The sequence below is a fragment of the Budorcas taxicolor genome, chromosome 18, assembly GCF_023091745.1.
Source record: "Budorcas taxicolor isolate Tak-1 chromosome 18, Takin1.1, whole genome shotgun sequence".
Classification (NCBI taxonomy): Eukaryota; Metazoa; Chordata; class Mammalia; order Artiodactyla; family Bovidae; genus Budorcas; species Budorcas taxicolor.
This window is the reverse complement of record NC_068927.1, coordinates 36,757,488-36,778,370: the sequence shown is the minus strand read 5'-3', so window position 1 is coordinate 36,778,370 and position 20,883 is coordinate 36,757,488. Positions and strand designations below refer to the sequence as shown.

Below are 20,883 nucleotides of genomic sequence, written 5' to 3'. Positions count from 1 at the left end.
TATATATCTTGGTTTATTGCTTAACTATACAGGAGCAAGGTCTGGAATCTTTTCACCTTTTTCTAGCAATTATTTATTGAGCACCCACTGCATATTAGGCCTTGTTCTAGGAACTTGAGGGTACTGCTGCTGCTGCTGCTGCTAAGTTGCTTCAGTTGTGTCCGACTCTGTGCGACCCCATAGACGGCAGCCCGTCAGCCTCTCCCGTCCCTGGGATTCTCTAGACAGTGCACAAAACAGACAAAAAATTCCCTTTTTTCAAGGAGCATTCTAGGAGGCATGGTGGGAGGAGGCCAACAATGGGAGGATAAACCTGTTTCTAATGAGACAGCATTTGAGTAGAGACCTGAAGGAAGTGAGGGATTATGTAGACCCAGTTGATCCCGTCTGTACAGTAGAGGGAACCGCCAGCACAGAAACCTTGAAACAGAGACATACCTGGAATGTTTGCGATACACACAGCAGTGAACCATGGTAACCGGGGTAGAGTGAGTAAGGGAAAGAGAAATAGGATGTAAAGTCAGAAAGAGGATAGGGGTCAGACAGGCCTTTTGTAGGTCAGAGGAAGAACCTTGGCTTTTATGCTAAAGTGAAAGTGAAAGTCACTCAGTCGTGTCCGACTCTGTGACCCGATGGACTATACATTCCATGGAATTCTCCAGGCCAGAATACTGGAGTGGGTAGCCTCTGCCTTCTCCAGGGGATCTTCCCAACCCAGGGATCCAACCCAGGTCTCCTGCAGTGCAGGCAAATTCTTTACCAGCAGAATCACAAGAGAAGCCCAAGAATACTGGAGTGGGTAGCCTGTCCCTTCTCCAGCGGATCTTCCTGACCCAGGAAGAGATGCAAAGCCTGCGCAGCCTTTGGGCAGAGGAGTGGCGTGATCTGACTTAGGTTTTAATGGCGTCACCCTCAGTGCTAGATGAGAGTAGACTGGGGGTACAGTACGAGAAGGGGCAGGGTAGAATCTGGGAGGCCAGGTGGGCTCTCACAGTAGCGCAGGAGAGAAGACGGTGACTGGAATCACGGTGGTGGCCACAGTAGTGCGAAGTGCTCAGATTCAGGGTGTGTTTTGAAGAGAGACAGCCACTAAGACCTGTTTTTATGGGTCGGATGAGAAGTATGAGAAAAAGAAGGATCAAAGATTACTCCAAGCTTTTGATTTAAACAGCTGGAAAATCTGTGTTAGCAGTTTCTGTGGGGAAAAGTGAGTTTGGTAGGGAGAAACATCAGGAGTTTAGTTCTGGACACCAAGTCGAAATGTACATCGGATAGGTGGTTGTTTATACTAGTCTTAAGCTCAAGGAAGAGGACCTGGCTGGCAGCTTTGAAAGTCATCAGAGAATAGATAGTATTTAAAGCCATGAGAGTGAATACGAATAGACTTTCAGTCTTGAGGCAAGAGCCACAGTTACCACAGTCATCGTCAGGAGAAGCAGCAGAGAAATGGCCAGAGAGGTAGGAAGAAGCACAGCCAGTGTCACAAGCTACTTCAAAATTAGATTGGGGATTTCCTTGGTGGTCCAGTGGTTAGGACTCTGTGCTTTCAGTGCTGAGGGCATGGGTTCAATCCATGGTTGGGGAGGTAAGATCCTGCGAGCTGTGTGGCCCAACAAACAAACAAAGTTTGATGGAGGCCCCAACTCACTTAATAATTAGGGTCCAGCCTCATCACTGGCCACAGTGCTTTATTTTAGAGTATTTTATATTAAGATACAATTACTGAGGAAATTCATCCACAGAAAAGTCTAATTCCCAAACAAGCCCCTTGACGCTGGCACCTGGGAATGTGTCTGAGAGGGCAGAGGCCCACTGCCAAGTCTGTCGAGGGTGCCCTGAGGGTGCCCCGCTGGGGAATTCCAGCCATGGGCTGGTTCTGGGGTGTGGTGGGGGTGGAAGCTGAGCTTAGGCTTCCTACCCATGTGGTGTGCCAACCTGTTGCCCAACCTGTCCAGCTGCAGCCACAACCTGTTACACATTATTTCTCACTTACATCCTTCCTTGGCTTGCCTACAGCAATACCAGAGAAGAACCCCTCTTTCAGCCCTCACTTCCTGAGTACGAGTTGTTCGTGAGTAGTGAGGGCTTGCCTAGCCCCAGCAGCTCAGCAGCTTGCCTAATGTGATGTTGGCTATGGGAAAGGGCAACTTTCTGATCCTCAGCAAGTGCCCACACTCACTAGATCATTGGGCTCTGCTTGGCTTCAGCCATTGTCTTTTACAGTCCTCCCTTGGTATCTAGGGGGGTGGGGTTGGTTCCAAGACCCCCTGGGATCCCAAAATCCACAGATGCTCAGTGTTAGTCATTCAGTTGTGTCCAACTCTTTGCAACCCCATGGTCCGTAGCCCAATAGGCTCTTCTGTCCATGGGATTCTCCAGACCAGAATACTGGAGGGGGTTGCCATTCTCTTTTGACCCAGGGATCAAACCCGGGTCTCCTGCATCAATGTAGGCCGATTCTTGACTTTCTGAGCCACCAGAACATAGAAAAAGTGCTCAATGGATGCTCAAGCCCCTCATAAAATGGCATATGACATACGCTTATCCTCTTGTATACTTTGTCATCTCTAAATTACTTACAATATCTAATACAATGTAAATAGTTGTAAATACAATGTAAAGCTATGTGAATAGTCTCTGGTGTGCAAACAACTTCAAGTTTTGTGTTTAAAGGAAAGAGACTTAATTCACACATGTCCATTTAATTTGATTATAGATGTAAATCCACATGGTGCAAATAGGTTGTTCTGTGCCCTCAGCCATAACTTAGTGATTAAAAATTGATGTATAATTTACATACAATTAAATACACAGATCCTAAGTATTCAGCTTGATGAATTGTGGCAAATATATCCCCATGTAACCACAATGCAACACAAGATATAGAATATTTCCATCCTCACTCGTTTCCTTGTGCCCTTTTCCAGTCAGTTCCACACCTCCTTGCCCCACCTCCTGACCCACCAACCATCCTGCTATCACTTTTGACTCCTGTTGCTAATAAGTAACTTTGCCTGTACTTCAAGTAAATGAGATCCTACAGTAAGGAATGTTTTTTTTGGTGTGTGTGCCTAGCGGCTTTCATACAAAGTAATATTTTTAAGGTTCATGCATGTGGTTGCATGCATTAGTAGCTCATTAATTTTTGCTGCTTTTTTTCTGTATTTCACTGTATGACCATCAGTTCAGTTCAGTTCAGTTCAGTCGCTCAGTCGTGTCCAACTCTTTGCGACCCCATGAATCGCAGCACGCCAGGCCGCCCTGTCCATCACCATCTCCCGGAGTTCACTCAGACTCATGTCCATCGAGTCCGTGATGCCATCCAGCCATCTCATCCTCGGTCGTCCCCTTTTCCTCCTGCCCCCAATCTCTCCCAGCATCAGAGTCTTTTCCACTGAGTCAACTCTTCACGTGAGGTGGCCAAAGTACTGGAGCTTCAGCTTTAGCATCATTCCTTCCAAAGAAATCCCAGGGTTGATCTCCTTCAGAATGGACGGGTTGGATCTCCTTGCAGTCCAAGGGACTCTCAAGAGTCTTCTCCAACACCACAGTTCAAAAGGATCAATTCTTTGGTGCTCAGCTTTCTTCACAGTCCAACTCTCACATCCATACGTGACCACAGGAAAAACCATAGCCTTGACTAGACGGACCTTAGTTGACAAAGTAATGTCTCTGCTTTTGAATATACTGTCTAGGTTGGTCATAACTTTTCTTCCAAGGAGTAAGCGTCTTTTAATTTCATGGCTGCAGTCACCATCTGCAGTGATTTTGGAGCCCCCCCAAATAAAGTCTGACACTTTCCACTGTTTCCCCATCTATTTGCCATGAAGTGATGGGACCGGATGCCATGATCTTCGTTTTCTGAATGTTGAGCTTTAAGCCAACTTTTTCACTCTCCTCTCTCACTTTCATCAAGAGGCTTTTTAGCTCCTATTCACTTTCTGCCGTAAGGGTGGTGTCATCTGCATAGCTGAGGTTGATATTTCTCCCGGCAATCTTGATTCCAGCTTGTGTTTCTTCCAGTCCAGCGTTTCTCATGATGTACTCTGCATAGAAGTTAAATAAGCAGGGTGACAATATACAGCCTTGACGTCCTCCTTTTCCTGTTTGGAACCAGTCTGTTGTTCCATGTCCAGTTCTAACTGTTGCTTCCTGACCTGCATACAGATTTCTCAAGAGGCAGGTTAGGTGGTCTGGTATTCCCATCTCTTTCAGAATTTTCCACAGTTTATTGTGATCCACATAGTCAAAGGCTTTGGCATAGTCAATAAAGCAGAAGTAGATGTTTTTCTGGAACTCTCTTGCTTTTTCGATGATCCAGCGGATGTTGTCAATTTGATCTCTGGTTCCTCTGCCTTTTCTAAAACCAGCTTGAACATCAGGGAGTTCACGGTTCACGTATTGCTAAAGCCTGGCTTGGAGAATTTTGAGCATTACTTTACTAGCATGTGAGATGAGTGCAATTATGCGGTAGTTTGAGCATTCTTTGGCATTGCCTTTCTTTGGGATTGGAATGAAAACTGACCTTTTCCAGTCCTGTGGCCACTGCTGAGTTTTCCAAACTTGCTGGCATATTGAGTGCAGCACTTTCACAGCATCATCTTTCAGGATTTGAAACAGCTCAACTGGAATTCCATCACCTCCACTAGCTTTGTTTGTAGTGATGCTTTGTAAGGCCCACTTGACTTCACATTGCAAGATGTCTGGCTCTAGATTATACCATAAATTATTTATCTAATTTCCTATTCCTAAGCATTTGGGTTTATTTCCAATTTAGGGCTAAGATGAATAAGGTGGTGGGAATATTTTGTGCAAGTTTTTTGTGGACATATATTTTCATTTTCTTGGGTAAATATCTACGAAAGGAGTTGTTGTGTCATTGAGTTGATACATCTTTATAAGAAAATGTCAATTTTCCAAAGTGACTGTACTATTTCACACTGCCACCAGCAACGTGTGAGAGTTCTGTTGCTCCATATCCTCTCCAGACTTTGGGATTGTTAGTCTCTCCCTCTCTCTTTTTTCACCTTTTCCATTCTAGCAAGGTTTGGTTTTAGTTTGCATGTCCCTGATGACTAGTGATATGGAGCACCTTTTCACATGTGTGTTGGCTGTTTTTGTATCTTTGGTGTGACTCGATCTAATCTTTTGACATTTTAGAAAATCAGGTTCTTCTTTTGTGTGTGTCTGTGTGTCTTCTTCTTCTTCTTCTTCTTTTTTTTTTTTGGTGACTGCCACAGGAATGTGGGATCTTAGTTCCCTGACCAAGGATCGAACCCATGCGCCCTGCAGTGAAACCATGGAGTCCTAACTACCTGACCACCAGGGAAGTCCCGGTGGGTCTTTTTTATCCTGGACCCAGTGTACTCTCTTTATTAATTTATATTTTTATAATATTTTACCAAAAGATCACAACAGTAAAAATAGAGGGATAGTGAAAATTATTTAGAAGTTTTAATAAAAGTTTGAGCATAGAAAGCTCAAATTTGTAGTTCCTACTTTCATGATTTTAATGTTACATTTATATGCCTGAAAGGGAAAACATCTTTTACTTTATTTTTTAAGAGGGTTTATATATATATATATGTTTTAAAATTTCTTTTTTAATTGAAGGAGAATTGCTTTACAGAATTTTGTTGTTTTCTGTCAAACCTCAATATGAATCAGCCGTAGGTGTATATTTATCCCCTCCCTTTTGAACCTCCCTCTCATCTCCCTCCCCATCCCACCCCTCTAGGTTGATTCAGAGTCCCTGTTTGAGTTTCCTGAGACGTAACAGCAAATTCCCACTGGCTATTTTACATATGGTAATGTAAGTTTCCACGTTACTCTTTCCATACATCTCGCCCTCTCCTCCCCTCTCCCCAAGTCCATAAGTCTGTTCTCTATGTCTTTTTCTCCATTACTGCCCTGAAAATAAATTATTCAGTGCCATTTTTCTAGATTCCATATATATGTGTTTTTGTAATGAGCAGAAATTCTTTTAACATTTTGAAATACAGTTTATCGGTGGGTTAGGGCTCTGTGTGTTCTGTCCAAGAAATCTTTTCGTATCATATGATCTTGAAAATATTCTCTGACATGTTTTTCTAGAAGCTTTTGTGTGTGGTGGGTGCGTACTCGGTTGTGTCTGACTTTTTGCCACCCCATGAACTGTAGCCCGCCAGTCTCCTCTCTCCATGTAATTTTCCAGGCAAGAATACCGGAGTGGGTTGCCATTTCCTACTCCAGGGGCTTTTCCTGACCCAGGCATAGAACTCTCTTCTCTGGCGTCTTCTGCATTGACAGGTGGATTCTGTACCACTAGCACCACCTGAGAAGCCCGGAAACACTGTGGTTCTGGCTTTTACATTGAGGTCTTTGATTCATTTTGGATTAATTTTTGTGTACACAGTGCGAAAAGAAGGGTCAAGGGTTTTTGTTTGCCATGTGCTGCGCTTAGTCGCTCAGTCATGTCCAACTCTTCGTGGCCCCATGGGCTGTAGCCTGCCAGGCTCCTCTGTCCACGGGGCTTCTCCAGGCAAGAATATTGGAGTGGGTTGCCATGCCCTCCTCCAGGGGATCTTCCCACCCCAGGGATAGAACCCCAGTCTCCTGCATTGCGGGCGGATTCCTTACCATCTGAGCCACCAGGGAAGCTCAAGAATACTGGAGTGGGTAGCCTACCCCTTCTCCAGGGGATCTTCCTGACCCAGGAATCAAACCTGAGTCTCCTGCATTGCAGGTGGATTCTTTACCAGCTGAGCTACCAGGGAAGCCCATATGGATATCCAGTTGTTACACCATTTTTTAAAAAGAGTTTTCTTTCCCCATGAATTGATAGAATACCTGGGCTGAAAATCAGTTGACTGCATTGGTGTGCCTTGCAGCGTAAGTATACTGTTGCAAGGCAGTAACTATCTAGAAGTCTCTAATGGCTCTTTTTGAAACCTGGCACGGAAAAAGAGAAAGCACAATTTGTGATGAAAAAATATGTAGTTACAGGGAAAACTATAATAGGTTTCCACGTAGCTTGGATGAACTACCGAGGCTCCACCATGCGTAAGCTTGTCAATGGCTTGATAATTCTAATGGCATCAGGAAGACAAAATCCCAGAACCAGTAATGACCCTTGAAAAAAACCTAGTCAGTCAAAAGCATTCTTAAGGATATACTGCGAGTTGTTTCGGAATAAAGGATAACATGACAGAGAACACATCACTACTCGGTTCTTCTGTTATAATTCTCTCATCAAAGACCTCGCTAGAAGAGCAGGCATGGGGAAGGGAGACTGCCTCTTTCTTGGTGAGTTTTTACCTCTGGTCCATTTGAATGACGTCCCAAGGGGTGGAGAAAACTAGCAGGTAACCATTGCTGTGGCCCCATATCCTGTCAAACTTTGAGGCATTGTGGAGCAGAGAGAGATGAAAGAAGATGGATGAGGTGATACCGTTTCTCATTTTCATGAACTTTATATCCTCATCAGTATTTGATATCAGATTTTCTGAATTTCACCCATTCCAATAGGTGTGTAGTTGTGGTAAGTTTTAATTTGCATTCCTAATTAATGCAGTTTAATAACTAATCTAATGGCTTGATATGTTGCTGCTGCTGCTAAGTTGCTTCAGTCGTGTCTTACTCTGCGACCCCAGAGATGGCAGCCCACCAGGCTTCCCCATCCCTGGGATTCTCCAGGCAAGAACACTGGAGTGAGTTACCATTTCCTTCTCTAATGCATGAAAGTGAAAAGTGAAAGTGAAGTCGCTCAGTCGTGTCCGACTCTTAGCGATCCCATGGACTGCAGCCCACCAGCCTCCTCCATCCATGGGATTTTCCAGGCAAGAGTACTGGAGTGGGGTGCCATTGCCTTCTTCCTTGATACGTTGAATTATAAGAATATTGAACCAGTCTTACATTCTCTTGGTCATCATATATCGATGATGCTAATAGCTTATTAAGGATTTTGATCCTGTGTTCATGAGGGATGTTGGTCTATAATTGGATGCCATTTTTGGCTTTTTCCCCTCCCCTCATAACCCCAAGTCCTATTGATAGCTTTCTTCTCCATTTCATTCCTTCCATCAGACCCTCCTTACCTCTTATTTTTTATCTTAACTGGTTCTCGGTGTCTGTCTTCTGAACTCTATTCCACTTACCTCAAGTTAAAAATAAATTCAGTGGTTCTCATTGCTTACTGTTATTAGTTAGGGTCCAGGCAGGAAACAGCCAGCACATTTGGAGAGTTACTGACATGCCTTTAAGGGAGGGATCATTTACAGTGGTGACGGGTAAGGGAAAGCTGCAAGGGATGGTGGTGCACCAGGGAGGGAGGGGTACCAGAACCCAGAAAAGTCTGTGACTGTGGGAAGAGGGCTCCTCCTGAGGCACGTGACCTTGGTCAAGGAACACAGCCCCTGCCAGAGCCGCATCCTGGTAGGAGAGAGGCAAGTACTGTGACCTTTCGGCTGTGCTCTGATCTCCTCCTGAGATTGGCTGAACCCAGATGGAAGCCAGAGGGCCTGGAGCCCACATGCTGTAGTCCCTAGAGACTGACCTTCTCATCCATGGGAGGCAGAGCAGAGCAGAGGGAGATGAGGTGGCAAAGGCGGGTCAGACCAGAAGTACCGAGCACACCCACGTGTCACCCTCCACACTGCTGATGAGCACTTGTGCCACAAGCTCTCGCTCCTACTCCCTTTCTGACTGGTTGCTCCTGAAATAATGAAGACTGTGTCCTTTCATCTTGTATTCATTACAGTCTTCCTGTTAGGGCCCTCAGTAAAGGTGTGATGTGTGAACAGAGCAGTATTGGTTTGAGTGATGGAGCTGAGGCAAGCAGTCGCCAAGCCAGGGAGCAGAACGAACTTTCCTGGTTCATACTTGTCGCTAAGGATGCAAGAGCTGTTCCACATACATAAGCCTCCACTTTTATGGAGGCTTAGCGAAGAGCTGACTCGTTGGAAAAGACCCTGATGCTGGGAAAAATTGAGGGCTGGAGGAGAAGGGGATGACAGGATGAGATGGTTGGATGGCATCACTGACTCGATGGGCATAAGTCTGAGTGAACTCCGGGAGTTGGTGATGAACAGGGAGGCCTGGCGTGCTGCGATTCTTTGGGTCGCAAAGAGTCAGACACGACTGAGTGACTGAACTGAACTGAGAGAAGTTCAGTAACCTGCTCCAGGTCTCACAGCGGGTTGTGGCAGGTCTGTTACACAAAGCCAGATGTGGAGCTCTGGAAAAGTTACCTTGCCTCCCCAAGATTCTGTGTTCCTCATCTGTAAGACAGGGTGGCGTGGACTTGAAGGGATGATACTATATATTACACTAAATACTGTGTATTTTACACTAAACACTGACTGGCCTATTGCAGTCACTACATACTAGCTTAGAATATTATCTTCATATTCCTATATGCTTTTGAAGAGGAGATATCTAAGTCAGTCATATATAGCTTAAAAAAAAAATCCATGTAGTGACTTCCTATGTGCCAGGTCCTATTTTATTTATTTATTTTCACAAAGATGTTATTTGTTTCTTTTTAGTGGAGGATAATTGCTTTACAGTGTGTTGGTTTCTGCTGTGCAATAGCATGGTTGAGCCATAGGTATACATGTGTTCCATCCCTCTGAGCATCCCTCTTATCCCCACCCCATCTTACCCACTCGGTTGTCACAGAGCGGCAGGTTGAGCTCCCTGTGTTACCTAGCGCCTTCCCACTAGCTGTCTGTTTTACATGGGGTAGTGTGTGTTTCACTGCTACTATCTCGTCCCGCCCTCTTCTTCCTCCCTGCTCTGTCTACAAGTCTGCTGTCTTTGTCCGTGTCTCTGTTGCTGCCCTGTGAATAGGTTCATCAGTACCATTTTTCTAGATTCCATATATATGCGTTAATATACGATATTTGTCATTCTCTTTTTGACTTACTTCACTGTATAACAGACTCTAGGTTCATCCACGTGACTAGAAGTGACTCAAATTTGCACTTTTTCTGGCTTAGTAATATTCCATTGAGCTTATCCATTCACCTGTCTGTTGACATTAGGTTATTTCCATGTCCTGGCTGTTGTAAATAATGCTGCAGTAAACATTAGGGGACATGTGTCTTTTAGAATTGTGGTTTTCCCAGGGTATATGCCTAGTAGTGGAGTTGCTAAATCATATGGTAGTTTTATTTCTAGTTTTTTTTTTTAAGAATCTCCACACTGTTCTCCATAGTGTCTGTATCAATTTACATCTCCACCAACAGTGCAAGAGGGTTCCTTTTCTCCACATCCTCTCCAGCATTTATTGTTTGTAGGTTTTTTGATGATGGCTAAGCCCTGTTTTAAATGCTTCATGAATACTGACTTAATACAGATTTAATCCTTAAGTCCCCTGTGAGGTAGATACAGTTAACCCCCTTTTACAGAATGATTGAGAAACTCACCTGACATCACCCGGCTGGTAGGAGGTGGAGCCAGGATTTGAGCCCAGGCAAGGCTAGCCGCAGGTTCACGCCCCTGACCTCTGTGCTGCCTTCCCTATAACCTGTGGCCTCATTGGAGTGTGTATGATCAGTCCTGTCAAGGCGCTTTCCCTGCTTCGTTCCTGACCAGGCTGTGGTGACTGCAATGCATGTGAGCTCGGCAGGGCTGGGTTTATGGAGATCTTTGGAGGCACATGAAAGGTATGTACAAGGATGTTGCTGCTGCTAAGTCGCTTCAGTCGTGTCTGACTCTGTGCGACCCCATAGACGGCAGCCCACCAGGCTCCGCCGGATGTTAGGGGCAAGCAGTAAGGGTATGTTATGAGTAAGAAAGGGTAATCACTGAAATAAATGTGGAAAACCAGCTCTGTCTACTGGAGCAGGAAAACACCTAGTCAAGCCTGCCTAGCTTCATGCCATCTGGCTTCCTCAGAGGCCAGCTCTTGCCCTTTTATTTATTGGTGTTGATGAAACTGCCCTTTGAGTCAGTGTCACTAAAACAGAGGTTATTAACAATTCTTCTAATCCATTTTGTTGTTTTAAGCCACCAGTGCAAATATACGCCCAAATATAATTAGAACATGAAGAAATGAAATGTGAGAGAGGAGGAAGTGTGCCCTGGGCGTGAATTTAGAAAGGACATGGACATGGTTGCTTTTGGTGGCTCTGTCTCACTCCCTGCCCCTTAGAGCTATTGTAATGAATGACCCGCAGAACTTAAGCAGAATCTTACTTATGTAGCACTACAAAGTTTACACTTTCAAGGTCCCAGAATATCCGTGACCTGTAAGTAACCCCTCCCCCCAAAACCTGTAAATACAGAAAGTGACAAAAATAGCTAAAGGGAATTGAGGACATGAAAATAATGGAAGGTAGTATGTGACTGACCTGTTTTCTAACTAGAAAGGAAGCCTGTAAGGGCAAGAGAATTATCAGCAAAGATGAAACAGAGGTGGCTGGGAGACCACGGACATAGTAGTAGAAATAGTAGAGTTCAGGGAACGAGACAAAACTCTACAGCCCAGAAAGTTAGAGACAGGAGGAGGCAGGAAGCTGACAGGGGTTTGGGGTTACAGGCAGCTCAAATCTTGCTTATTTCCGTGGTTCACAAAGGCGTAGTTGTCTTCAGGTAGGATCAAGCAGTACAGAATGCTGTACTGTGGGCTATTCGGGCAAAACAAGCCCTAACAGAGATGATACTTGACACTGTCCACTTACATCTACAGTAGAAGCAAAAGAAAAGCTAGATCTGAAAATGAAATTAAAACAATTCATTTACTATAGCATCAAATAAAATAACAAGTAAATTTAATAAAAAAAAGCGTGTAACATACCGTGAAAACTATAAAATATTGCTTAAATAAATTAGACACACCATGTTCATGAATCAGAGATCTTAAGATTGTTATAATGAAAACAGTTCCCAAATTGATCTGCAGATTCAAAGCAATCTCTTTCAAAATCCCAGATTGATAAATTGGTCATAAAATTTGTAGGAATGTGCAGGGGTTCCAGAATAGCCAAAATAATATTTCAAAAGAAAAAGAAGATTCACAGTTAGTGATTTCAGAACTTACTGAAGTAATCAAGACAAGGTACTGGAGTAAGGACAGACTACAGACCAGTGGAATAAAGTTCAGTGCAGTCACTCAGTCATGTCTGACTCTGTGACCCCATGGACTGCAGCATGATCTTTCCTGTCCATTACCAACTCCCAGAGCTTGCTCAAACTCATGTCCATTGAGTCAGTGATGCCATCCAATCATCTCATCCTCTGTTGTCCTCTTCTCCTCCTGCCTTCAACCTTTCCCAGCATCAGAGTCTTTCCCAATGAGTCAGTTCTTCGTATCGGGGGCAAAGTATTGGAGTTTTAGCTTCAACATCAGTCCTTCCAATGAATATTCAGTACTGATTTCCTTCAGGATTGATTGATTTGATCTCCTTGCAGTCCAAGGGACTTTCAGGAGTCTTCTCCAACACCACAGTTCAAAAGCATCAATTCTTCAGCCCTCAGCTATCTTTATAGTCCAACTCTCACATCCATACATGACCATTGGAAAAACCATAGCTTTGACTAGACAGACCTTTGTTGGTAAAGTAATGTCTCTGCTTTTTAATATGCTGTCTAGGTTGGTCATAGCTTTTCTTCCAAGGAGTAAACATCTTTTAATTTCATGGCTGCAGTCACCATCTGCAGTGATTTTGGAACCCCAAAACCAAAGTCTGTCACTGTTTCCACTGTTTCTCCATCTATTTGCCATGAAGTGATAGGACTGGTTGCATTGATCTTAGTTTTCTGAATATTGAGTTTTAAGCCAACATTTTCACTCTCATCTTTCACTTTCATCAAGAAGCTCTTTAGTTCTTTGCTTTCTGCCATAAGGGTGGTGACATCTGCATATCTGATATAATCTGCATATCAGAATAAAATTGAGAGTCCACAAATAAACCCATATATTTATGATCAACTTATTTTCAGTAAAGGTACCAAGGTCATTCTGGTGGAAAAAAATACTTTCTTCAACAATTGGGGCTGGAACAAGTAGATAACCACAAGTCAAAGAATAGTTAGGCCTCTGTACCTCCCAGTTCCTTCCTTCCCCTAATTTACTTTGTCTCCATGGATTTGCCGATTCTGAACATTGTACATAAATGGAGTCATAGAGCATATGGTCTGGAGAATCCCAGGGATAGAGGACCCTGTTGGGTGCCGTCTGTAGGGTCACACAGAGTTGGACACGACTGACGTGACTTAGCAGCAGCAGCAGCAGCATATGGTCTTCTGTGACTAGCTGCTTTGACTCAGCATAATGTTTTCACAGGTCATCTGTGTTGTAGCTTGTATCAGTACTTCATTAATTGTTGTGGCTGAATAGTACTACTTTATCAGATCAGTTGATGGACATTTGGGTTGTGTCTACTTTTTGGCTGTTATGATTAATTCTCCTGTGAACATTCATGTACAAATTTACCATGTTAATAAGATCTAAAAGCAGCTCAATAAACAACTGTTCCCCACTGTTTAATTTTCCCAGAAAGAAAAATTACACTAATCATCTGTTACCCTGAAGCGATTGTTTTCATTTTGAGTAACTATCTCCACAATTTTTCCCTGGTTTATAGCTAGTAATTTCACAGATCATTCTTCCTATTAGGTTTTCTAGGTATGTGTTTTGAGATTCATCTTATTTGGAGATAACCCTTGAAAGTGACCCTACACAAAACTAGACCTGTCTTGAGATTTCTGGATCTTGCAGGGCTTTGTAAGTCATACTGAAGCATCTGGACTTCATACTGAGTCCATTGGGAAGTCACTGAAGTGTTCAAACAGGAAGGGAGTGATGTGATTCCATTTGCATTTTAGAAAAATCCCTTTGCAAAATGAGGAGTGGATGAAGGAAGGAAAGGATGGGAGCAGGAGAGGTCAAGTAGAAGGTTGTTGCATCATCCAGATGAGTGGTGCCGGGGGCTAGCCTAGGGCAGTGGCGCAAGGGCTGTCAGGAGCAGGTGGGGTGGATTTAAGAGATAATAAAGAGGGAGGATCATCAAGGCTTGATGATGAGTTACCTGTACAGGTGAGGGAATAAACAGGTTGCAGATGGGCTGAAGAACCAAATTGGTGATGGTGACATGCCATGAAATAGAAAATAGAGGAAGAAAATATTTGAGGGAAGGTTTATGATAATTATTAAATGCTGACTATACACCAGAGAAGGCAATGGCAACCCACTCCAGTACTCTTGCCTGGAAAATCCCATGGACGGGGGAGCCTGGTGGGCTGCCTTCTATGGGGTCGCACAGAGTCGGACACGACTGAAGTGACTTAGCAGTAGCAGCATACACCAGACACTTTGTTAGGCACTTTTAACCAGATCTCATTTCATCTTCAAAAGACCCCTTGAGCTAAACAGCATTAGACCTGCTTTTCCCAAGAAAAACGTTTCATTCAGCTCAGAACTGGTGAGGCCAGGATTTGGACCCATTGATGCATTCACCGTGTGTTCTCACTGTCTTACTTTACTGCTTCTGTTCAGGTTTAGTCACGTGGGTTTTGTGGAGCTTAGAATACATGGGTATGTGCAGCCCTGGAGAGAAAGCTGGGGTTGTGCTTCAGGTTTGGAAGTCACTGGTATACTGATTAAAGCCTGGGACATGAGTAGTAAAAGAACATGTAGAGCAAGAAGAGAAGAGGGCGACTCTGACAGGATCTCAAGAACCTTAGCATTGAAGGGGCAGGGGAGCCTGAAAGCTGCACCCAGAAATGACCAGGAAGGTGGGAGGGCATCATGGATGGGGAAGGAAGAGCTGTATGTATCCCTAGTGCTCACAGTTGGGGAGTGAAGTAGTTAATTACTATGGATTTACAAAAGGAATGCCGTGACTCTGATCTATGAGGAGGAGCAAGTGAAGCAATGTTATGTAGATAAAAGGAGAACAGCATTTGGATAGTCAGCATTTGGATACAACTTTTCGAAGATTGTGATTTGCAGCATCGAAGGTCAAAAAGTAGTCAGATTTATTTTTTTTAAAAAGATATTAGGTAGACTAAAGGATTGTTAGGTATTTATAAAATTATTATTTAAAATGATACAGGACTTTGGGAGTTCCTTGGTGGTCCAGTGGTTAGGACTTGGTGCTTGTATTGCTGCAGGCCCCAGTTCAGTCCCTGGTTGAGAAACTAAGATCCTGCAAGCCACGCAACACAGCCTAAATTAATAAGCAAAATTTAAAAATAATACTAAAAAATAAATTAAATGGTGCAGGACCTGTGGGAAACAGTATGCCAGTTTCTCAGAAAATTAAAAACAGATTTACCATATGATCCAGCAATTCCACCTCTGAGTATATACCCAAAAGAATCGGAAGCCGAGCCTGGAAGAGATATCTGCATACCCAGGTTCACAGCAGCGTTATTCACAGTGTGCTACCCAGGTGTCCATGGACAGGTGAATAGATAAGCAAAATGTGGTATATGCATAAAATGGAGTGTTTTCAACCTCAAAAAAGGAAGAAATTCTGACATAAGGTATACCATGGATGAACCTTGAGAATGTGCTAAGTGAAGTAAGCCAGTCACAGAAAGACCAATGCTTTGTGATTCCACTTTATGAGGCATCTATGCACAGCAGTCAGATTCATAGAAACATGGTGGTTGCCAGGGGCTGCAGGGAAAGGTTGAAATAAGAAGTCACTCTCTGTTAAGACAGAGTTTCGATTTTGCAAGGTGAAAGAGTTTTGGAAGTGGGTGATGGTGATGGTTACACAGTAGTATGAAGGTACTTAATTCCACTGAACTGTACACTTAAAAATGGCTAACATAGTAAATAGTATGAGTATTTTATCAAAATAAAATAAGAACCAAAAGAAAAAAGAAAGTTATGTGGCATAGCCCCATCCCCACAGTCTGATTCAGTGGGTCTCGGGTCACCAGTGACCCCACACACAGCTAGAGTGGGACCACTGGTTTACCTGAGGGATTGCCTCAGAGGGGAACCTATTCCCTGCTCACATCAAAATCTCACTGTAATTTCCAAGCAGACTTTAGTTCAGTCGCTCAGTTGTGTCCAGCTCTTTGCGACCCCATGGCCTGTAGCACACCAGGCTTCCCTGTCCATCATCAACTCCCAGAGCTTGCTCAAACTGATGTCCATTGAGACGGTGATGCCATCCAACCGTCTCATCCTCTGTTGTCCCCTTCTTCTCCTGCCTTCAAAATTTTCCCAGTATCAGGGTCTTTTCCAATGAGTCAGTTCTTCGCATCAGGTGGCCAAAGTATTGGAGTTTCAGCATCAGTCCTTCTAGTGAATATTCAGGACTGATTTCCTTCGGGATTGACTGGTTTGATCTCCTTGCAGTCCAAGGAACTTTCAAGAGTCTTCTCCAACACCACAGTTCAGAAACATCAATTCTTTGATGCTCAGCTTTCTTTATAGTCCAACTTTCACACCCATACATTAATACTGGAAAAACCATAGCCTTGACTATACGGACCTTTGTTGGCAAAGCAATGTCTCTGCTTTTTAATATGCTGTCTAGGTTGGTCATAGCTTTTCTTCCATCTTTTAATTTCATGGCTGCAGTCACCATCTGCAGTGATTTTGGAGCCCCCCCAAAATAAAAGTCTCTCACTGTTTCCATTGTTTCCCCATCTATTTCCCATGAAGTGATGGGACTGGATGCCATGATCTTAGTTTTTTGAATGTTTTTAAGCCAGCTTTTTTGCTCTCCTCTTTCACTTTCATCAAGAGGCTCTTTAGTTCTTCTTCGCTTTCTGCCATAAGGGTGGTATCATCTGCATAGCTGAGGTTATTGATATTTCTCCTGCAATCTTGATTCCAGCTTATGCTTCATCCACCCTGGCATTTTGCAAGATGTACTCTGCATATAGGTTAAATAAGCAAAGTGACAACATGCAGCTTTGACATACTCCTTTCCCAATCTGGAACCAGTCCGATGTTCCATCTCCAGTTCTAACTGTTGCTTCTTGACCTGCATACAGATTTCTTAGGAGGCAGGTCAGGTGGTCTGGTATTCCCATCTCTCTCAGAATTTTCCACAGTCTATTGTGATCCACACAGTCAAAGGCTTTGGCATAGTCAATAAAGCAGAAGTAGATGTTTTTCTGGAACTCTCTTGCTTTTTCCATGATCCAGCGGATGTTGTCAGTTTGATCTCTGGTTCCTCTGCCTTTTCTAAATCCAGCTTGAACATCTGGAAGTTCATGGTTCACGTATTGCTGAAGCCTGGCTTGGAGAATTTTGAGCATTACTTTGCTAGTGTGTGAGATGAGTGCAATTGTACAGTAGTTTGAACATTCTTTGGCATTGCCTTTCTTTGGGATTGGAATGAAAACTGACCTTTTCCAGTCCTGTGGCCCCTGCCGAGTTGTCCAAATTTGCTGGCATATTGAGCGCAGCACTTTCACAGCATCATCTTTTAGGATTTGAAATAGCTCAACTGTAATTCCATCACCTCCACTAGCTTTGTTTGTGATGATGCTTCCTAAGGCCCACTTGACTTTGCATTCCAGGATGTCTGGCTCTAGGTGAGTGATCACACCATCATGGTTATCTGGGTCATTAAGATCTCTTTTGTATAGTTCTTCCGTGTATTCTTGCCACCTCCTCTTAATATCTTCTGCTTCTGTTAGGTGCATACCGTTTCTGTCTTTTATTGTACCCATCTTTGCATGAAATGTTCCCTTGGTATATCTAATTTTCTTGAAGAGCTCTCTAGTCTTTTCCATTCTATAATTTTCCTCTATTTCTTTACATCGATCACTGAGGAAGACTTTCTTATCTCTCCTTGCTATTCTTTGGAACTCTGGATTCAGATGGGTATATCTTTCTTTTTCTCCTTTGCCTTTAGTTTCTCTTCTTTTCTCAGCTATTTGTAAGGCCTCTTCAGACAACCATTTTGCCTTTTTGCATTTCTTTTTCTTGGGGATGATCTTGATCACTGCCTCCTATACAGTGTCACTAACCTCTGTCCATAGTTCTTCAGGCACTCTGTCTATCAGGTCTAATCCCTTGACTCTATTTGTCACTTCCACTGTGTAATCGTAAGGGATTTGATTTAGGTCATACACGAATGGTCTAGTGGGTTTCCCTACTTTCTTTGATTTAAGTCTGAAGTTGGCAATAAGGAGTTCATGATCTGAGCCACAGTCAGCTCCCAGTCTTGTTTTTGCTGATTGTGTAGAGCTTCTCCTCTTCTGCTGCAAAGAATATAATCAGTCTGATTTCAGTGTTGACCATCTGGTAATGTCCATGGTCTTCCACTCAGGATTACTTGGATTACTGTGATATTGAACGATTTGCCTTGGAAACAAACAGATCATTCTGTCATTTTTGAGACTGCACCCAAGTACTGCATTGCGTCCACATAGTACAGTACTTCATTGTTTCATTTTACAACCCTTGTGATCAGAAGGGAAAATGCTACAAAAAGTAAGACACATTCATTGTTGAAAATATGGCAAAGTTCAGAAAACAAAAATCATTCATAATTCTATCAAGTTATAATCATTGTTAAGTTAGGTCCTTCAGTTATGTCCTCTCTGTGGAGTATGGTTATTGATGTAGATATCCTTGTATATTCTCATACATATATAGTTTTTTGTGCTTTTTTTGGTTTGTTTTAAAGAATATTGATGTTGTGCTTCACATATTGTTTTCCCCTTTTCAAGGAATACATGGTGATGTCTTTCAAGTCGTTGAGGGCCTTCTACTCATGATTTTCAGTGACTCCATAGTGTTGTTGATCTAACTCACTACTGTTATTGAACATGTATCTCATTTTCCAATTTTTCACTATCATAGTCAACATTGGCATGGACATTTTTATATAAAAATATCCTTGTAAATATCCTTGTTATCACTACTGCTGCTGCCCGTTTGGTAGTTTTTTGTTGGTATTTTGGTTTCTAGTGAACATTTTCCTATGCTTGCTACCATAAACTTTTAAATCATAACATGTATAGTACCTGGGCTTCCTGGGTAGCTCAAATGGTAAACAGTCTGCCTGCAATGAGGGAGACCTGGGTTGGAAAGATCCCCTGGAGGAGGGCATGGCAACCCACTACAGTATTCTTGCATGGAGAATTCCACGGACAGAGGAACCTGGCAGGCTGTAGTCCATGGGGTCGCGAAGAGTCAGACGCGACTGGGAGACTAACACTTCCCACTTTCATAGCACCTAGGTAGTCCTCTTTTGTCTTTTAACTGTAATATAAAACACTCATCTTTTTCTTTCTGTAATATAGTATCAGAGAACCATGAACAGTTAAGGCCCTGAAGGTTCATGGTTTGAGCAGAGTCACACAGAAAATTAAGTATAGCAGGACAGGAATTTGAACACAGCTGTACTCATATTTCATCTCTCCTCCTCCTAGTAGATAGATACTGCTAATATCCTTAGTCTCCACGGGAGAAGCTTCTGCAACGTTCCCCTCTGGTGCAGTGTGTCTTTTGTCCTGTGTGGCAGAGAACTTGTTGCTTCCAGATCAGCCCAGGAAATTGCCTCTGCTGAGTGTGCCTTCCCCTAATCGCCAACGTCCTGCTTGCTGTTCCAGGAGCCATGTGTGACCGAGACTGCGAGATAGTCGTGCTCATGCCGGAGACTCTGGTGAGGAGATGAGTTGGTGAACGGAGAAGGCGGCATGAAGATGCTTCCTGGCGTGGGTGTGTTTGGGACCGGCAGCTCCGCCCGTGTTCTGGTCCCACTGCTGCGGGCAGAGGGGTTCACGGTGCAGGCCCTGTGGGGGAGGACCGAGGAGGAGGCCAAGCGGCTTGCTGAGGAGATGAACATCGCTTTCTACACCAGCCGGACTGACGACGTCTTGCTGCATCAAGACGTGGATCTGGTGTGCATCAACATGCCCCCTCCACTCACCCGGCAGATATCTGTGAAGGCTCTAGGTACGGGCAGATGGCGTCTCCCTCTCGGGGGTCCTTGAACATCCCTGCTCTCCTCTGGGCCTGGGTAGGCCCTCTTGGGCTTGGGTCTGGGACAGCTCTCGTCCCTGAAGCAGTGCTGAGGGAGGGCACTGTGGGAGGCCTTATAGCTGTGGGAGGAAATGCCCCAATATCTGGGAAAGACACAGCCTTCCCCACCTCCCATGAGTAAATCCCCAAGCAAAAATTCAGCAGATGCCTTTAGAGCTGGCCTGTCACAGGGGCTAGCGATGATTACATTCAGGCATTGTAAAGTTTGCCTCTGTGAAATCGGAATCTAAAGACCTGGGCCCGGGGAAATTGGCTGTGATTGATGCGTTTGTTCTTCATTTCCGTGGCATACAGGACCACAGAGGGGAGAAGAGGGTGTGTATCAAGGCTGCCATTTCCCATATTTTGTCAGTCCTTGACTAGACTGAGCATACAGCCTTCCTGTCATACTTTGCAATTGTGTACGCCAGAGGCAGGAAGGCTGTCCAAACGCGCTGTCTCCCCAGCAGGACCCATAGGTTAGCCTGCTCACATCCCTGCTCCCTCGGGAAGCACTGGGCCTAGCCACCTCCTGCCCCAGCTGGGCGTGGTTTGGTGAACTGTTCTCCTGCAGTTCCTGTTGGGCTGCTCTTTCCTGTCGACAGTAGGAAAAATTCTCCTTTGTCTTACATGAATCAGAATCTAATGTAATAGGGAAACAAACCAGTTGACATTCATCCAGCAATTCTTAAAAAAAAAAAAAAAAAAAAAAAAAAACTCCTGTGTGCTAGACACTGGCACAGTATCATTCTTGACATTCAGAACAGTGTTGAAATAGAGCTGTCTCTGCTTTCAGATTTCACAGTAAGATCAAAGAGACTGGAAGTAACAGTAACATTTACTGGCCAAGTAAATGAGAAAAGACTTAAGTAACAATTCGGGTAGCATATAATTAATTGACAAAGTAATTGTATATACGGTGACAGGAGCCAGGTGTCCATCTCTGGCCCAGA

At 43.8% G+C, this 20,883-nt stretch overlaps 1 protein-coding gene across 3 annotated transcripts in view; it reads left to right on the top strand.

Annotated features, from left to right (window-relative positions):
- The window catches only part of GFOD2 (glucose-fructose oxidoreductase domain containing 2), a 40,770-nt gene that overhangs the window by 10,089 nt on the left and 9,798 nt on the right, over positions 1 to 20,883 (top strand). For all 3 annotated transcript variants that reach the window (XM_052656364.1, XM_052656363.1, XM_052656365.1), the window contains exon 2: positions 19,519 to 19,864. In XM_052656364.1, the coding sequence (XP_052512324.1) occupies positions 19,606 to 19,864 (259 nt within the window). In that variant the 5' untranslated portion in view covers positions 19,519 to 19,605. The remainder of the gene's footprint in view (positions 1 to 19,518; positions 19,865 to 20,883) is intronic.